Source organism: Sorex fumeus, unplaced genomic scaffold (assembly GCF_029834395.1).
Source record: "Sorex fumeus unplaced genomic scaffold, SorFum_2.1 ptg000061l, whole genome shotgun sequence".
Classification (NCBI taxonomy): domain Eukaryota; kingdom Metazoa; phylum Chordata; class Mammalia; order Eulipotyphla; family Soricidae; genus Sorex; species Sorex fumeus.
In genome coordinates, this window is record NW_026606118.1 from 41,399,720 (window position 1) to 41,418,439 (window position 18,720).

The 18,720-nt window shown below is 39.0% G+C and overlaps 1 protein-coding gene and 2 pseudogenes across 1 annotated transcript in view; 1 reads left to right on the forward strand and 2 right to left on the reverse strand.

Moving 5' to 3' along the window:
• Positions 1-18,720, reverse strand: part of RNF217 (ring finger protein 217) — a 127,996-nt gene that overhangs the window by 16,658 nt on the left and 92,618 nt on the right. The window contains exon 3 of the mRNA XM_056126262.1: positions 16,520-16,684. Coding sequence (XP_055982237.1) covers positions 16,520-16,684 — 165 coding nt within the window. The remainder of the gene's footprint in view (positions 1-16,519; positions 16,685-18,720) is intronic.
• Positions 11,154-13,553, reverse strand: LOC130034675 (FMR1-interacting protein NUFIP2-like; annotated as a pseudogene).
• LOC130034884 (uncharacterized) lies at positions 16,241-16,341 on the forward strand (annotated as a pseudogene).

An 18,720-nucleotide genomic window follows, 5' to 3' on the forward strand; every position in this document is an offset into this window, starting at 1 on the left:
GCTTTTGGTAATTACTATCTATTTAGACACCCACGTTAAACATATGGTGTTTATCTTCTTACTTCCCATCTCCAACTCATCAATGTCAGTTTAGTCCCGAGATAATTAGCTCATTTTTTTTCTCTTCTCTGATATTTTGACTACTAGTTTAGTTTGTATTTTCTTCTAAGATGTCTAGAACTACCTTCATAGAATCAACAGTAACCAACTTAAAATAAAAAGGAGATGCCAAATTTCCCTGTTAACAACTTTTCAGTAAGGAGGATAAATTCCAAGTTTCTTAACAATGCACGCGAACCCAAGTTAGTGTTTGCTTTAGTAGCCCCATCTTCACCACTTCCTTCTGAGAAGTGTAATTTTTTTTTAATTGAATCACAGTAAGATACAGTTACAAAGTTGTTCGGGACTGGTGAGGACTATATTCCAAAGTAGCCAGAAAGTGCTTGAGGCTCTTGTAGAGAGCAAATGGCTCCCACTCTGTGTCCTTGTTCTTTCCTTTATAATACTCCCTTCTGGATACATTTCATCATGCCTGAATCCTCAACAGCTTGCCCTCTGATTAGGATTCCCTAAAATTTAGGATGCCCTGAAATGAATGAAATCCCCTTCCACAGTGAAGGCTCTCACAATACTTAAAATTAAAAAACATATTAAAGTGAAAAAGCCTTATTTACAGAATGTAAATAAATTCTCACCAGAAGTTCATAAAGAAAAAACAAAAAACAAACAAAGAAAGAAAAATCACACCCATTCAACAAATTTCTGTTCAGTGCTCCACTGTGCCTAAGCAGGGATCTAAACACTGATAGTACCTCAAGGATCAAAACAGATAAAAATCTCTGCTTTCACAATTTCAAAATATACGTATAACGTCAACGGTGACGTGTCGGATTGTGCTATGGAGAAAACAATAAAGCCAGTAAGGGGTAAGGGAAGGTGGTTCCTGAGAAGCTGCTGCATTTTGCTTAGACAAAAAGTGAGTGGACTGTCCCATCAAGGACAGGTGAGACCTTCTTCCAGACAACTGGAAAGGCAAGTATGGGAGGCTAAAGAAGGGAACATACCCAGTGCGCTGAAGCACAGCAAGATGAGCAAGATGCAGTGTAGCTGGAGCAAGATAAATAAAGAACAAGACAGAGAAGCAATCAGATGGATCTGTGTTCAGAATTTCATGGTTCCCTTTGGGACAGGCAGTATGGAGGGTTTTGTCAAGATGATGATGTAATCTGTCTTATGTTTAATAGTCTCATATTGGCTGCTGGGTTAGCAACACTATCAAGAGTAGAACACTAACAAGGAGACTATTGCAAATATCTAGGAAAAGATGAAGTTTCCTCCTTAATAATGATACAGGGCACTGATATGTGGTCAAATTTGAATGATTTTTGGTGATGCAATTTAGAAAACCTGATCACTAGTGGGATGCGAAGTGTGAATGAGGGAAACTGGGATGATATAAAGTTCTGACTCTGAAAGGCTAAAACGTTGGCGCTATCATTAAAGATAAAAAAAATAAGATACACCATTTGAGAAGTCAAGGTAAACGGTGTTGAAGAAGTGCATTACACTGAAGTGAACACACTGAAAAAACACTTGGATATATACTTTTCTCATAGCTCCCAAAACAATGATCTGCCAATTGCTGCCACCAGCTAAAACATCTGTCATATTTTTCAACTGAGTTAGATACAAAGTCAAAAGTAACTCTACAGAGTTGACATAAGATGAAAATCAAATAAGTGAATTACATACAAAAGATTTAGCATGATTATTCCTATCAGAAATCACAGGGAAAGTGGACAACATTTCATTCACTGTATTTAATATACACAATTCAACAGATATATCTCTCTCAGAGCATTCATTTAAAAATTTTCTCTCAGACCTCTGGAGATGTTTCAGGATTCTGGGGTAGGTTACTGGGATTGCAACAAAAGTGACCAAGAATGATATTTATATATTTATTTTCTAAATGTTTTGGACAATCTGTAGAGAACTGGGTTCTACTCATACTTTTTTTAATGTATTAGGCATTCACATAGGCAAACACCTGTTTATAGATATTAGGACATAGAACCTAACTATTTTTCACATGAACACAAAATAATGCTTGCATTTTTTTTTTGCTTTTTGGGTCACACCCGGCGATGCTCAGGGGTTACTCCTGGCTCATGCACTCAGGAATTGCTCCTGGCGGTGCTCAGGGGACCATATGGGATGCTGGGAATCGAACCTGTGTCGGTCATGTTGGCTGCGTGCAGGGCAAACGCCCTACCCGCTGTGCTATCACTCCAGCCCCTGCTTGCATGGTTTTAATAGATATCTTTGAGGTATAATAAATATTAAACTGAGGAAAGACTGAATTATAACCTACTTCATACATATAAGTTTGCATAATGTTAGTGCATAGTTAATTTTTAGCAACACAATTATATTTACATACAAATTCATATATATGTTTATATACTGACATCTATTTGTTTATATGTTTAATATATAAAGGATACCTAGTGATAATATTTAAGCTTCTCTTCAAGGTTTCTTAAAGCAATTTTTTCCCTTAAATTCCAATTTATGTGTGATAAATTTACACACAACAACGGAGGACAGTGGTACAGTGCTACAGTTATAAGAACAAATATTAGGGTCAGAGGGCCAGTGGGCAGGATCCTTCCTTACATAAGTCAACCTGGGTTGAGTCCTAGTTCCCAAGATGGTCCCCTGAGCCCCACCAGGGTTGATCACTGAGCAGAAAGAGAACCAGGGGTAAACCCTAAACACCACTGTTCGTCGCTTCAAAGCAAACAAAGGATTAAAATTAATGATGTAATCATGGGTTGGAGCGATAGCACAGTGGGTAGTGGCATTTGCCTTGCATGCGGCCAACCCGCGTTTGATTCCTTCATCCCTCTTGGAGACTCCGGCAAGCTACCGAGAGTATCCTTGTTGCACAGCAGAGTCTGGCAAACTCCCAGTGGCATATTCGATATGCCAAAAACAGGAACAAGTCTCATAATGGAGACGTTACTGGTGCCTGCTTGAGCAAATCGATGAACAAGGGAAGCAGTGCTACAGTGCTAAATTTATATACAAAAAAATCTGAATGTGAACATTCAGAGAAGGTGGGACCAACATAGCAGAGAAAATGGCCCTTTGAAAAGCACTGGATTCAACACTGAAGCAACCACAGATTCTATAAGTGGCGCCACAAAGGCAGTGCATGGTGGAAACCAGAAAACAGCTCGGAGTGGGGAGTGGGGGATTTCTCATGGATAATCTTCCAAGAATAAAAAGTACTAGTGGCACAGCACCAGGAATGGAGGAGGGGCAATGTGGATGGATGTATGGGGGAGGGAGGGAGCATAAAGAAGGCACAGAATTACAGCACAGGCTATAAATTCTCCTGCAACCATATGAATCTCCACTAGCACAACACCTGAGTTAGAGGCTGGTCTGGGGTCTGGCAAAATCCCATGCCAGAAACTTCGGTGGGAACATCGGTGGCCCTGGGTGGGGAGGCAACCAACCGCATTCTAGGACAAAGGTTGTGCCAAGTAAAGACAAAGACTGGATCCTTTCCCAAAGTGCATTTACCTAATCTCAGAAGGTGTTGGCTGAAGAAATAAGGAAGAAATAATTCTAGAGTGCTGGCTGCCAAAACCCAAGGACTGAAACAATGGCATCAGAATGAGGTATTGAGAATGAAAGCAGAGAGGCAGGGATGTGTTGAACTTGAGTCTCAACAGTGGCCAGACGCAACATAAAAGTGACTCCAGAGATGGCCCACAGACTCATCAAGACAGCTGACCAAAATAAAGGATTTAGGTGCATGAAATGGAACAAGGAAAGCCTCTTCAACAAGACTTGAGAAATCTTGCTAGCCACATGTAAAAAAAGTTAAACCGGATTTCACACCATGCACACAACCTAACTTAAAATGAATCAATATTAGATGTGAATCCATAAATTGCACCAAAGAAAACATTGGGAGAACTTTCCAAAATACTGCCTCTAGGGCTATCTTCAATGATTTAGTGCCATTGGCCAAGGGAAAAAAAAAGAAGCGGAAAACAAACAGGAACACAACAAATTAATGTGATGCAAAAGAAATGATGACTCAAATAAACAGGCTCCCCACTGAGTAGAAGAAAGTATCTGCTTTCACTACCCATCTAAAAAAGGGATAATATCCAGGGTTTGTAAAGCACTCACAAGTGAAAATCAGAAAAACAAAAATGAAAAACAAACCCATCAAAAAATGAGAATGGGAGCCAAACACACACTTCCTCAAAAAAGACATATGAGAGATGACCGATTGGTATATGAAAATGAATTCTTTATTCTTTATCATCAGGAAAAATGCAAGTCAAAATGACAGTGACTTATCACCTCACATCAGAGAATAGCATACATCAAAAAGAGGAGTAAAAGACTAGGGCTGGCAGGGATGTGGGGAATGCAGTGTTCTTGAGAATGCTGTCTGGTTCGGCCTCTATGCAAAGCAGCGAGGAGAGTTTTCAAAAAATTAAGAATCTGAGCTTCCTCTGACCCAGAGTTTCCACTTCTTGGCATTTTCCCTCAGGGTCCCAAAACATTAATTCGAAAAGATAGTTGCATTCCTGTGTTCATTCAGCATTAGTCACAATAGCCAAGACCTGGAAACACCCCAGGCTAAGAATAGATGAGTGGATAAAGAAACTGTGGTATGCATGCACAATGGAATACTACCCAGATAAAAGAAAAGATGAAATCCTGCAGTTCACTGCTATGTGAATAAAGCTAGAGTGAACATTGAGTGAACTGAATCAAAGGGAGGTCAAACACTGGATGATTTCTCTCATATGTTAAGTATACAGAAAGATAGTTAGGGGCTGGAGTCATAGCACAGCAGGTAGGGTGTTAGCCTTGCATGCGGCCGACCTGGATTCCCAGCATCCCATATGGTCCCACCACCAGGAGTAATTCCTGAGTGCATGAGCCAGGAGTAACCCTTAAGCATCGCTGGGTGTGACCCAAAAAAGCAAAAAAAAAAAAAAAAAAAAAAAAAAAGGTAAAATAAAATAAACAGTTAAAGGTTGATTTTTAAAAAAATAGCCAATGTTAACAAACCTTGAGAACAGGTCTATGGAACTGAGTTTGCTGAGGTGGGGGTAAGGGGGAGTTAGAAGGGGAGCTAAGAACAGTGGTGAAGAGCTGTTGCATTCTGGTTATGGATGGGGGAACAGTGACAAAGTGCATTCCAGACATTATTAATAGCAGTAAAAACCACACTACCTAAAATTTTTTATCTTATTGTTTATGTATTTTTAGGGCTGGAGCAATAGCACAGCGGGTAGGGCGTTCGCCTTACAAGTGGCCAACAAGGCCGACCCGAGTTCGATTCCTCCGCCCCTCTCGGAGAGCCCGGCAAGCTACCGAGAGTATTTGATATGCCAGACACAGTAACAACAAAGTCTCCAATGGAGACGTTACTGGGCCCGCTCGAGCAAATCGACGATCAACGGGAGGGCCTTTACCTTTACCTTTTATGTCTTTTAATGTGGTAGACCTGAGCATTAAGTATTAAAATATTTAATCATAATAATTATACTTAATTTTGATTTTACATTATAATTAGGAGAATATTAATAGGAGAATTTTTGTCATACATTTTATCAATTCAATCATAGGACAGTGAGTAAGTATTAAAATTATTTGCCAGAGCTGTACAGAATAATTTAGAACCTGCTTTTGGGTCAGGCTTGGGTGGTGATGGGAAAATTCAAAATAATGGTGGTGGGAAGGTGTTATGGTGGTGGAATTAGTGGAATATTGAATGTAACTGATTATTGTGAACAGCTTTATACTTGGGAAAAAAGAAAAATAAATAAAATTATTTGTCAGGACTAGAGTGATAATATAGTGGGTAGAGCTTTTGTCTTGCTGGGTTCGATCCCTGGCATTCCATATGGTTCCCCAAGCACCCCCAGGAGTAATTCCTGAGTGCAGAGCCACGAGTAACCCCTGAGCATCACTGGGTGTGACCCAAAAAAGCAAATAAAATAAAATAAAATAATTTGTCATAAAACAAGAGAATTGGAATTTAGTTTATGTTTCTGGAACTATCTTCCATCAAACAATCACATCTTTTCTTCATAATTTAGCCTAGCCTTTGGCAAAATGGTAGAGATAACCACCACACCAAAATTTCCAAGAAATCTGGAGAGGCAAAAAATGCGTAATCAGTGGTAATCAGTCAAGAGATTAATTTTATTTCCTGAATGAATACAATTTGAAAGCGGTCAATAGCTCTTGAAAGTGCTTTTGTAATGGCTAATAAATACAATTTCAAGGTTCTCTGGAAGAATCCAACATTAACATTTCTTTTTCTTCAACAATATAGACTATGTAGCTTAAACTCAGATATCAGGGGCCAAAGAGGTAAATTTTGTGTTAAATATGATGTGACATGGGCATATTAATCATATCCTAATAGGATTCAAGAGAATAAAATATCTGAACGGAAATAAGTTTTGAATTCACAGTAAATTATTAATGAACATAATCTTTCCTTCACCTTTTCCTGCCTCCTTTCTGGCCTAGTTTCTTAACCTTACTCAAACATCCTGAAATGGAATAACCTCTTCCTCACATTTCATTTGGTGTGTGTGTGTGGGGGAGGGGTGGTGCACAGTGTTGCCTAGGGCTTGCTCCTGGCTCTGCACTCAGGGATCAATCCTGGTGGAATTCAGGGAAGTACATGCGGTGCCAGGAATTGAACCACATCAGCCTTGTGCATGGTAACCACCTTCCCCCTTGCTATACAACTCTCTATCCCTGGAATTTTTCTTTTTCTTTCCTTTTTTTAAAGTGAGAATCTTGGGGCTGGATAGTACAGTGAGTAGGGTGGTCTGCCTTGCCTACGGCTGACTCAGGTCTGATATACAGCATTCTAGATAATCCCCCAAGCATCGTCAGGAATAATTCCTGAGAGCAGAACTAGGAGTAACATCTGAGCATTGCCGGGGTGCAAAAAAGACTTAATGCAAAGTGAGGTCCTTAAGTTAGTCCAGTACTCTGAGCAGTATCAAACTTTTTACTGCAGAAGAAAAGAAAAATGTTAACAGCTACATCCCTAGAGGCTGCCTAGGCAAATAAAGATGTTTAAGAAGCTCTAGAAAATTGTGATGTTACAATCCTTCTGTTCTTTTTTTTTAGGTCTTATTCATTTTAAATCATGAATAATCAAACATTTTAAAAATCAGAAGACAATAACGTGATAGATATGTAATTTTCATCACATTTAATGATCAACAGTGTATTATTTGCTTCAGCGTTATTTTTAGGAAAGAGTGTTTGCTTATATATTACCTTCTTTAATTATTTTATGTTAAAGATACTGGCTTATAACATATGGGTTTCAGGTTTACATTATAAATACCTTTGCTATTTGTCAAAATTCAGTTATAAAAATTTCAATTTCTCAGTGTGAGTAAAATCTTCACATAGTAATATATCACACATTAAACTAGTATCGACACTTAAGAAAACAGTGAAAACTCATAAGAAATAACATTTATAAGGACACAAAGAAGTTGTTTTATTGAGAATAACAAATTAATGAATTTATAGGTGGTCAAATCTTGCCTGGATGGGTAGAGTACACAAGAGTATAATTACTTAATATTCATCAGTAAGATAAGATAATTTCCTTCTTCCTTTTTATCTTTTTTTTTCCTCCCCTGGGCCACTTCTGGTAGTGCTCAAGGCTTACTACTGCCTCTGCATTCTGGCATCTCTCCCAGCAGGGCTCAGAGGATAATATGGGAGCTGCGTGCAAGTCAAGCACCATATCCACTGTACTGTTTTCCTTCCCTATTATTCTGTTTTTCTCTCTCCCCACCGCCATATGGCAGTGCTCAGGACTTTACTTTGACACCATATGAAGTGTGGAAGATCAAACTTTGGTCAGTCAGATGCAAAGCATACTCTCTAACCCCTGTTCTATTTCTCCAGACCTAAAGTAAAGACCTTTCTTGAAATACAAGCAGTAAAATTAGGAAACCTAGGGGATCAGAGCAATAGCACCGCAGGCAGCGTTATCACCTACAGTACTCCAAATCCCACCAGGAGTAAGCCCTGAGCATCACTGGATAAAGCCCCCCAAAAAGAACAAAAATAAACAATAAAAAAAGAAAACTCAAGAAAAAAATTATTATGAGTTAATAGCACTGTAGCACTGTCCTCCCGTTGTTCATTCATCTGCTCGAGCGGGTGCCAGTAATGTCTCCATTGTGAGACTTGTTACTGTTTTTGCCATATCGAGTACGTCATGGGGAGATTGCCAGGCTCTGCCGTGTAGGCAGGATACTCTCGGTAGCTTGCAGGGCTTTCTGAGAGAGACAGAGGAATTGAACCCGGGTCAGCCGTGTGCAAAGCAAACACCCTACCTGCTGTACTACTGCTCCAGCCCATGAAAAGTGCGATCAATCATAAACAAATTAAATTAAGAAGCTATGTGACAAATCTAGGCAATTATGCAATTTTAAATGTTATAGAAATGTCCTGTCCTGTCCTCCCCTTGTTCATAGATTTGCTCGAGCGGGCCCAGTAACATCTCCATTGTGAAACTTCTTGATACCGTGTTTGGCATATCGAATATGTCACGGGTAGCTTGCCAGGCTTTTCTGTGAGGGCGAGATACTCTCGGTAGTTTGCTGGGCTCTCCGAGAGGGATGGAGGAATTGAACTCGGGTCGGCCTTGTGCAAGGTAAATGCCCTACCTCCTGTGCTACCGCTCCAGCCACAGAAATGTATTAAATAAAAATGGTACCATCATTCAGCCAAGTCCCTTACCTTCTCCACTCCCACCTACGGCCAAGACTACTAAGAAATAAGAGCACTGCTTCCTTCCATCTGTTCTTGAAGTCTCACAGACCTCCAAACACCCAACATCAACCAAAGGTGCATCAGAAATACATCTGATTTCATCAAAAGATAGGTTGCCTTTGTCAGTGTTACAAAAGAATGCAGTTACCACTTCATAACAGAACAAAGGATTAGTCAAATTTAAGGAATGAGTGAAAATGTGTCTTTAATTCTCCCTTCCAATTTATTAATCAAAAACTTTTGGAATGAATTCTTCAAGATAAATTAAAACTCTACCACCCAAGTATGCTCCCAAGATAAATCAGTGCATATATCCAACAAGTTAATATAAGTGGAGAAAAAATATAAATTAATGGGTACGGGGAGGATTATTTAATGATCTAATAAGATTAGTCATAAATTGTGAAAAAAAAACTTTGTATTAATGCACTATAATCTACCAAATAAGAAATGGATGTATTAAGGATCTGAAACAGTTAAAAAGAAAGAAAGTAAGTAGATCTTTTAATTAAACTTCTAGAAGACAGATGATTTTTAAGCTTAGGAACAAAGATTTTATAAGATAAATAGAAACAGAAACTGAAAAATATTACAATTAATTTTAATGAGTATCTCTATAAGAAACAACTAATATAACCTATAACTGATATGAAAACATAGAGAAGATAAGGAAAATAAATAAAATTTGCCAGAAAGGAATTAATGTTTTCAAATTGTCTCATAATTTGATAATAAAACATATGCCTTTACCAGACACATACAAATGGGCAAAGGATGTGAACAGAAAAAAATTATGGGGGCATTACAAATTCAAATATATATGATTCATATTTAGTTTCTAAGAAAATTCAAAACAAAATAAAATCCATTTAAGCTATTAAATTAGCACTTTAAGAATTCATACAAATGGTAGGAAGAAAAACTCAACTAGTATCAGGCTCTCAAATTTTTCTGGTGAAGTTAAAAATTGTTTCATTCTTCCCAGCAATATGTACACATAAAAAAAAACCCCACTGCAACTGTTTAACTAGGGATTCTATCTTTATATGCTTTTAAACAGAGAAATAGAGTATAAAACATTAGTGAAGATCAATATCATCAAAATAAAATTTCAAATTGCAGAGATTAAAATTGTGTATACCAAACCCAAACTAAACCATAGTTGGTACCCAATAGCAGAAGGCTAAATATTTAAGAAATATTAGCACTGTAGCATTGCCCTCCCGTTGTTCACTGATTTGCTCGAGCAAGCCCAGTAACTTCACCATTGTGAGACTTGTTACTGTGTTTGGCATACTGAATACGTCATGGGTAGCTTGTCAGGCTTTGCTATGCAGGCGAGATACTCTTGGTAGGTTGCCGGGCTCTCCGAGAGGGGCTGAGGAATCGAACCCGGGTCTCGTCAGCCGTGTGCAAGGCAAATGCCCTACCCACTGTGCTATCACTCAAGCCCAAGCAAATATTATATAGTAAATAAAAATGAATGTTATGGAAACATTTTAGGATCATGGGAAATATTTGAAATGTTAAGAAGAAAAACAAAAATAGAGAGCAAAGTATCAGCACACAGTGAAGACTGTGGATGAAACTTGTTTTTCACAAATTCCTAGCATATTATTTTTATGTATTTATAAAATTTAAAGGATTATTTATAAAAGCAAGGTTTTGCAATGTAAAACAAATATTCAGAATAATATTCTCCTCATGGATTTCTATTGCAAGAAGAAATGTTTCCTAGGGGAAAGCATAATTTTAGAGCCTATAAAGATTTAAAGTGTGGAGTTGGAGAGATAGTACATAGAGAAGTCACTTGTTTTAAACACAGCTGACCTTGGATTGTGTCTGGGCATCTCATTTCATCCCTCTTCATAGTCAGAGGTGATCCCTGAGCACAGAGCCAGGAGCAAGCTCTGCGCATAGCTGGGTGTGACCCCAGAACAAAAAAGAAAAACAAAAACTCAAAAATAAAAATTAAAAATATTAAGTCACTGGCTGAAAATAAAATGGAAATCACTCACATTTAAGAATAAGTTATAAGTGACTTAAACTGAAGTAAATTTCATGGCATGAAATCTCACAGAAAGAAGAGTCTCTTCTCCAATAAAATGAGATAAATGAATTTCATGGATCCTTTCATTGTAATGTAAAAGGATTTCTTAACAAAACTAAACAAAACTTGTAACCCTGGGACTGAAGAGATAACACAAGGGCATAGCACTTGCATGAGGCCAACAACTTGAATGAGGTTCCCTGGAGTGAGCCCTGAGCACAGGTAGGAATAATGCTGCAGAAAGGTTACAGAAAGGCAGTCTGGTCCTTCATTGATCTGGACTACCCATGGCTTCATTGTATGTGATTATCCTTTCCGGATCTTGCTTCTGCAAATTCCAAACAGATTCCATTTCTTTAGTGTGTCATACAATAGCAGCCCTCACTCAGGTCAAAAGAACCCTAGCTATCACTTCTTTCCAGGCCTTTCTGGAATCTTTGTTCTTTGGAGGAGCCTAACAAAATGTTCGTAGGAGAGGCCAGAGGATTTTGACTTTCTATCTCATAGTCCTTTGAGAGAAACACTAAAGCACCTTGACTACTGGTGTCTGCTTTCTGCAGGTCACCTATATGACTGGGTTCCAAGAATAAGGCTCCACTCTCTCTAGTAGTCCCAGATTTTAGAATGCTACCCAGAACTTGAGAACTAGTCCATTTTTCCAGCTCATACGCCTTGGGAAACAGGGGATGCTCAGTTCCTGAGGGAATTATTTCAGCAGCACCCTGTGAAACCAAAGTGGCAGGATATTCCCCTTGAAAGGTCACCTCCATCACTTTATGATCAGATGACTTCCCAATAACAGTCTCAGGGCCAGCTCTGGGTTCATTTATAAATGACAAACCCCACTGATTCTGGAAGATATCTCCCAGGTTTTGCTGATCTGTTTGTGAGGGCAGATCCACTTGTGCGCAGTTGGATATTTGAAGGGTAGATAAAAAGGCTAGACTTAATTTGTTCAACAGCTGCTGATGTCAAACTCATGTCCTGGAGAACTGAATCAGTTCCAGAAGAGATGGGTGTTAGAGTATTAGCAGCAGTAGTTAGCAGTGGCTGACCCTCTGGAGAATACACAGTTGCATCAGTCCCTGCTAAACAGGCCCATTAGAAAAGCTGGCCGAAATAACAGATTTCAGCGCTGACATAGGAACCTGGGACAACCGACTTGAAGATTGGGTCTGAGTTTGCTCAGTAGATGATGAAGAGGATGAAGATGAAGGTGACACAGAAGAGTTCTGTACTGTTTTGTTGAGGTTTTCTTTAACTTTGTTTGCATAACTTATTTTAGGAACTATTTTAGCACTGCTATTGTCCGCTGGAAAAACTGGAGGTGGTTTAAACAGGGTCCATGAGTCCTCTTTGGAAGTAACAGAAGCATGCTTTGCTTTGGGTCAATCATCAAACTTTTTGCTGCTCACACCAGGTTTAATATCAGAGCTTTTCCATAGCATATCACCCATAGCAGGTTTTCCTCTATTTGTCCCAACAGCCCAGTTTCATACTTCCAAATGGGCTTTGAATCATCTACTCAATTTCCCTTTTGCTCACTGCAATCAGGCTTGAAAGTTTCAAGTCCCTGTTTTAAGGTTGGGATGCTGGCCTCTTGCATTATTTTGTCCTGCACTAAATTAAGGTTTTCACAACCCTTGGCACTACTGTGCCTAGCTTTCCTTTTTTTAGGAGTAGTATATCTGCTCTCAGATCCACTACCATCATTATCTGCTCCTTTGCCCATAAAACCATTAGTAATATTGCCAGAATTATTTGTTACAACACCATTTGGAATAGCTACAGTATCAGTCTTGTCTACAGACTGGCTCTCTCCAGACTCATTTTCGTAAGATTTTCCATTCTTTTTGTCCATACTGGTTTTCTGAATAAAATTCTGGGTTTTAATTCCTGCTTTCCCCAAAGTGCTGATCTTTACAGTCTGCTTCAGGTTAGTGTCTACAACCTGTTAGTTGCCACTGAGGACCCTAGAAATAGGGTTGGTAGATTCTTCAGAACTCAGGCTCTTTAAAGTTCTTTCTTTGTCTCCAGCATTACCATTCAGTTCCTTATAGCCCCCGCCTCGCCACCTGCAAAAGGGTCTAGTGACACCACCCTGTGGAGGTTCACTAAGCCTTTCCTGAGTTCGGCCCGCAGGACTGAGGAGGCTCGCCTCACCCCACCTCAGAACCCCCTGAGAAGGTTCCCTCAGGGCCGCCACGAGGTAACCAGGCCGGCCCAAGACAGCCAAGACTTTCAAGGCCGCCTGACCTGGGGCGCCCCGAGCCCGGGCAGGGGCCAGGAAGGTCACACTGGCATGCTTGGGCCTCTCCCATGCTGAAGGGAAGGTTGGGGCAGAGCACAGGTGGGAATAAACCTGAGTGTGGCCCCCAAGGAAAAACCAAAAAAACTAATGCAACCATTACTTCAAAAGGAATAGCGAGCCCTGAGCATAGGTAGGAATAAATCTGGTGTGGCCCCCAAGCAAAAACGAAAAAACTAACTCAACTATTACATCAAAAGGAAACTAGTGTGTATGCATTTTCTTTAGTTCTAATACTGGTTTAAACTGTAGGACCTTGTTGGAGCATTCAGTAAATCTCTCCTATTTGGTTACTTTATCTTTCTACTCACAGGTTTTCACTAACATAGATGTTTTTATTACCTCAATTCATTCAGAATTCCCCTAGTGCAGAATGCTCATTCAGCAGACAGTCTCAGAGCCAGGCAGCTGGTATTTGTTTTTACAGCATGCCAGACCAATACTATGTGTACTTATGAATAAAGTGTTAAGTAGATTGACTTACCAGCACTACATAATGCTTAGTGGCTTTATTGTGACTTGAAACTAAATAGTAGATTTGAATAAATTGAAAAGGCTTACTTTCAAAGAGGAAAAGGGCTTACTTTCATCAATGGAAAAGAAAAGTAGAAGTATACTAAGTAAATGACACAGTGATCTCACTCAGCTAAAATCAAAAGGACAACTCTGGATGAATTTGCCTTTTACTGGGAAAACAAAAAATTGTTTTAGTTAGTTTGGGAATTTTGCATGTTAAACCTCTACATTATATTTACATTCTTCAATAGGCTTCAGAATTTATCTTTAGGACCTAAAAAAAATCCAGTTAAAAATGTTAATAATTATGGGGCTGGAGTGATAGCACAGTGGGTAGGGTGTTTGCCTTGCACACGGCCGACCAGGGTTCGATTCCCAGCATCCCATATGGTCCCCTGAGCACCGCCAGGAGTAATTCCTGAGCGCAGAGCCAGGAGAAACCCCTGTGCATCGCCGGGTGTGACCCAAAAAAAGCAAAAAAAAAAAAGGTTAATAATTAAACAATGTTCCAATAATTATGTACACTGGTGAAGGGACGGGTGTTGGGAACATTGTATAACTGAACCCCAATCATGAACCCTGTAACTGTGAATCTCACAGTGGTTCAATTAAAAAATATATATTAATAAAGACACTGAGTTAGAGAATAGTAAAAAAAAAATCCAGTAATTCAATTAACCCGGGGTGGAATCCGCCCTGCTCCCTGCCATGACAATGCCCCGGGTTGCCACCCACAAACGCCTCCTCTGGCTTCTGAACAACCATGATCCCAGAGGCACACAAACCAAAATCTCAGAACCCAGGGGCTTTTGGCAGTAATCCCGCTAGGCTTATTACTAAAATATCAGAAACCCAAATTCGCGTGGCCACTATTCCGGCCACACAACATCATATACTCTTCATACTCAGCAATAGAAAACAAATTATCTAATGATATCTTTTTGGCAAGTCTGAATGTTGGGGAAGATTCCAAATAATAATGTTGGGTCTTTTGTCATAATATTGAATGTGATCAATGTAGAAAGAGAGAGTCAAGTGGAAATCTGCCACACAGGCAGGGGGTGGAGGGTGTATACTGGGGTTCTTAGTGGTGGAAAATGTGCACTGGTGAAGGGACGGGTGTTTGATCATTGTACGACCGACCGAGACTTGAACTGAAAGGCTTTGTGACTGTTCTTATGGTGATTCAATTAAAAAACAATTCAATTAACCTGGTAATAAGTCTTTAGGAAGGAATGGCTACATTGTTCTTAAAAGACAACTAGGCCCAATCTAAACATAATTTTAAAAATCAATTTGACAAAGAAAAGTAGAAATCACATGAGTCAGAGTATACATAAATATGTCCATACATATAATTTTCTATAGTGAGCTTAAAAAAAAATTAAGCTTCAGTAGATCCCTATCCTTGTAGCTTCAAACACAGAGTTTTCTGGGTGGATAGATTTACCGAGTTTTCTTTCTCCTTCTCTTTATTTTTTTGCCTTTGGGACCACACCTGGTGGTGTTCAGGAGTTACTTCTGGCTCTGTGCTCAGAGAACCATGTGTTGCTGGGAATCAAACCTAGGCCTCCTGCATGAAAAGTAGGGAGCTACTGAGTGTGGCTATTCAACACTTCAAGTAATAGTTGAAAAGTTAGTTTTTTGGTTTTTGTTTTGGAGCCCTTAAATTCTGGAGCTACTAAGTTTAGTCCCCTGAGCACCACCTCTCTGCTCTTTTGCATGGTTAATTAAGACATCTGGGACTTAGTCCAAATACCTGGTAATCCTTGATTATTTGCAGGATTATTAAAAAAAAAAAAGTAAAGATGGGATTCACAAAATCCCTAAGTCCTGATTTTAGTATTAACTTCTATCTTACCAAGTACTAAAAAAAAGAAGGGGATGGGGGGAGATCAATTTTAAAGTAATTCTAATGCGATGAGCAATAGCAGAGGAAGACAATAGTAGAGGACTGCAGAGAGGTCCAGAACCTGACTTATTCAGAAATTATTATAGTACTTGTAAAAGCAACAACTATGTATTGTTTTATACTAGCTATTCTCTATGCATATGCCTACATTTATTAATGGAAAATAAGAACTTTGGGGGCTGGAGAGATAGCACAGCAGGTAGGGTGTTTGCCTTGCACGCGGCCGACCCGGGTTCGATTCCCGGCATCCCATATGGTCCCCTGAGCACCACCAGGAGTGGCTCCTGAGTGCAGAGCCAGTAGTGGCCCTGTGCATCGTTGGGTGTGATCCAGAAAGGAAAAAAAAAAAAGAAAAAAAAAAGAACTTTGAAATTTTGAAATTTAAGATAAAAAACGTATATGTAGTCTCCTTCAACACTGAAATGTGACACAAATAATCATTATATGTAGCTTACATACAAAAAAATCTAGTTTATGTAATATAGTTACTTTTGTAAAATGAAACTGCATGAAGCCAGAGAGACTGCTCAGAGAGCTGACCACCTGCTTTGCATGCAAGATGCCTGGGCACAATCCTTGGCATCCCATTGCTCCTTGGCCTTTTGGCTAAGATCAAGTGTAGCAACTGTTCTTGTCAGTTTAACAATCCCTGGCACCACATGGTATTTATTGACTCACAAAACCCAGGAGTGGTCCTGAGCATCATAGCTGTGGCCCACCCACCCCCAAATAAATTAAAAAGCATGTATTATTTTCTCCACACCTGTTACAAATGTTAGAAATATAAGTCACCTTGATATAGTATTATTATTCAGTGATATTCAGATGTGTAATTTCTTTTCTTTCTGCCTAAAGGGGCTCTCACCTTGCACTTGGGACACTTCTGGGCATTCCTCTGTCCATGCTCAATTTCGCTGGCCCAGTGACGCAACAATTTGTCTCCTTTCTTGTACTCCTTGCAGTTAACACCTTCATGCCAAGGAGAGTGGCACTTAAAACACCAGACAAATTGGCAAGTGGGGCACTGGATCTGTGTGAAGAAAAATTATAAGTATTAGCAGATATACTCAGTGTCAAAAAGGGTAAGCACGATGATACGTGGCTAAATCAGCGACAAGATTATTATTTGTCCTTATGTAAGTATTTCCCTCTATTTATACAAGACCTGAACCGCAATGTGGTACAATTATTCTATAATTAAAAAAGGAAATAGTTGTTTTGGCAAGGAAAATTAGGTTCTTTGCAGATTATACTCAAATTAAACACTTGGGAACTTTTGAAAATCAATCTGGCTTTAAGTAAATTGAAGCACGGAGTGAAATCTGTAATTCCACAATGCCCACATCTATACACTCAGCCTGCTGCCCTTAGATTCACCTTTTTCTTGAACCAATTGCTCAGGTATTTCCTTGGCTCTTAACAATGGCTTCATTTACTTTCATAAAATCATGGTCCATCGATGCTTCCCGTTGATGCTTCATCAAATGAAAAAATGTCCAGCCAGTGAACTATGACCAGAACACTGGCTATGAAGCACCTTTCTGAAATAGTGGATACTTCTGGTATTGCTATAAATCCAGTTACAGGATTATAAATAAGACAGGGTATCATAAAAAAAATCTGGTGGTATGGTAATATTGTGATATAAACCTAAAACCAAGAGAAAGATGCCTTTTGATTTTCACTGTGACAAAGTGTGTGTAAGAGTGTGTGTGCAAATGGGTCAGAAAGATAGTACAGGAGGTAAGGCACTTGCCTTCAATGTGGTTGAGCCCAGTTGAATCCCTGGTACCATATTTGGTTCCCTGAGAACTGCCTGGAGTGTCTCTGGAGCACAAAGCCTGGAGTAGACCATGAGCACCACCAGATGTGGCACAGAAACAAAATGAAAGTTCATGCATGTTCACTGGAAATATTTGTCTTCCACTTTACATTAAGAACATTTTATCTGATTTCCTTTACTCTGCATGACACGCTATTTCTGGTGCTCATGCTCTAAAAATATATAAACATAACTTTAAAAATATTCACAGAATCCTCATATTATATTAAAATCTGTTAGAGGATAGTATTTATATTAATGCATTACACAAATTATCTTATTAAAATACTTCTGGAAGTATAACTATTACAAATTCACAGATGAGAAAACATGTTCAAAGATTAAGAAGCTTGCCCACAGTAGTAGAGAAAATGTGGAGTTTTTTTGTTTTGTTTTGTTTTGAGGATACATCTGGCATTGCTGAGGGGCTAATCCTGGTTTTGTGATGTGGTGTCGACTCTGGTGGGGCATGAGGGACCTTGCAGTGCTGAGGATAAAGGCTAGGCTGCCAATACGCAAAGATATGCTTAGTCTGTTAAGCTATTTCTAAGGGTCTAAAAAGTATTTTTTTTTAAATTTCATATTCTTGGTTTTGGGGTCACATCCTGTGATGCTCAGGGGATGCTACTGGCTCTGCATTCAGAAATGACTCTGAGCAGCACTCAGGGGACCATATGAGAAATCCGGGATCAAACCCAGATTAGCTGTGGGCAAGGCAAACACCCTACCCATTGTATTATCTTTACAGTCTTCTAGGAAGTATGTTTTAAGGAGAAAGTCAACATGGGTTTGTATAATTCTAAAACCAGCTTTCTTTTTGAGGGGCCAAAATGCTGCTTCATACTACACACTATTCTTTTTTTGAGAATTAAAAACTTAAAATGTGGACGTCAAAATTCATGTGATTAAACTATTCAGTAAGTCAGATTTCTACATAATTATTAACATGGGGCGAACGTGGAAGTGCCTTTCAAAGATTTTACTCCCCTAAATCAAGATTCCTTTATTTTTTAAAAAGGGATATTATTCTATAGTTTTAAAAACAAGCACTTTTATCTCCTTTTTAGTTATGAAAGTCTTTCATTATAAAAGCAAAAGGAATAAAATAGACGAGCAACAGATAGTAAAACCACATGAAAATGACCATTCCCCCCATAATTGTGAACAAGGAAGAGCAATGGGACTAGTAAGAATATGATTTTCAAATGTAAGGAATGAAGTAGGAAAGAGTCAAAAAGTCATGT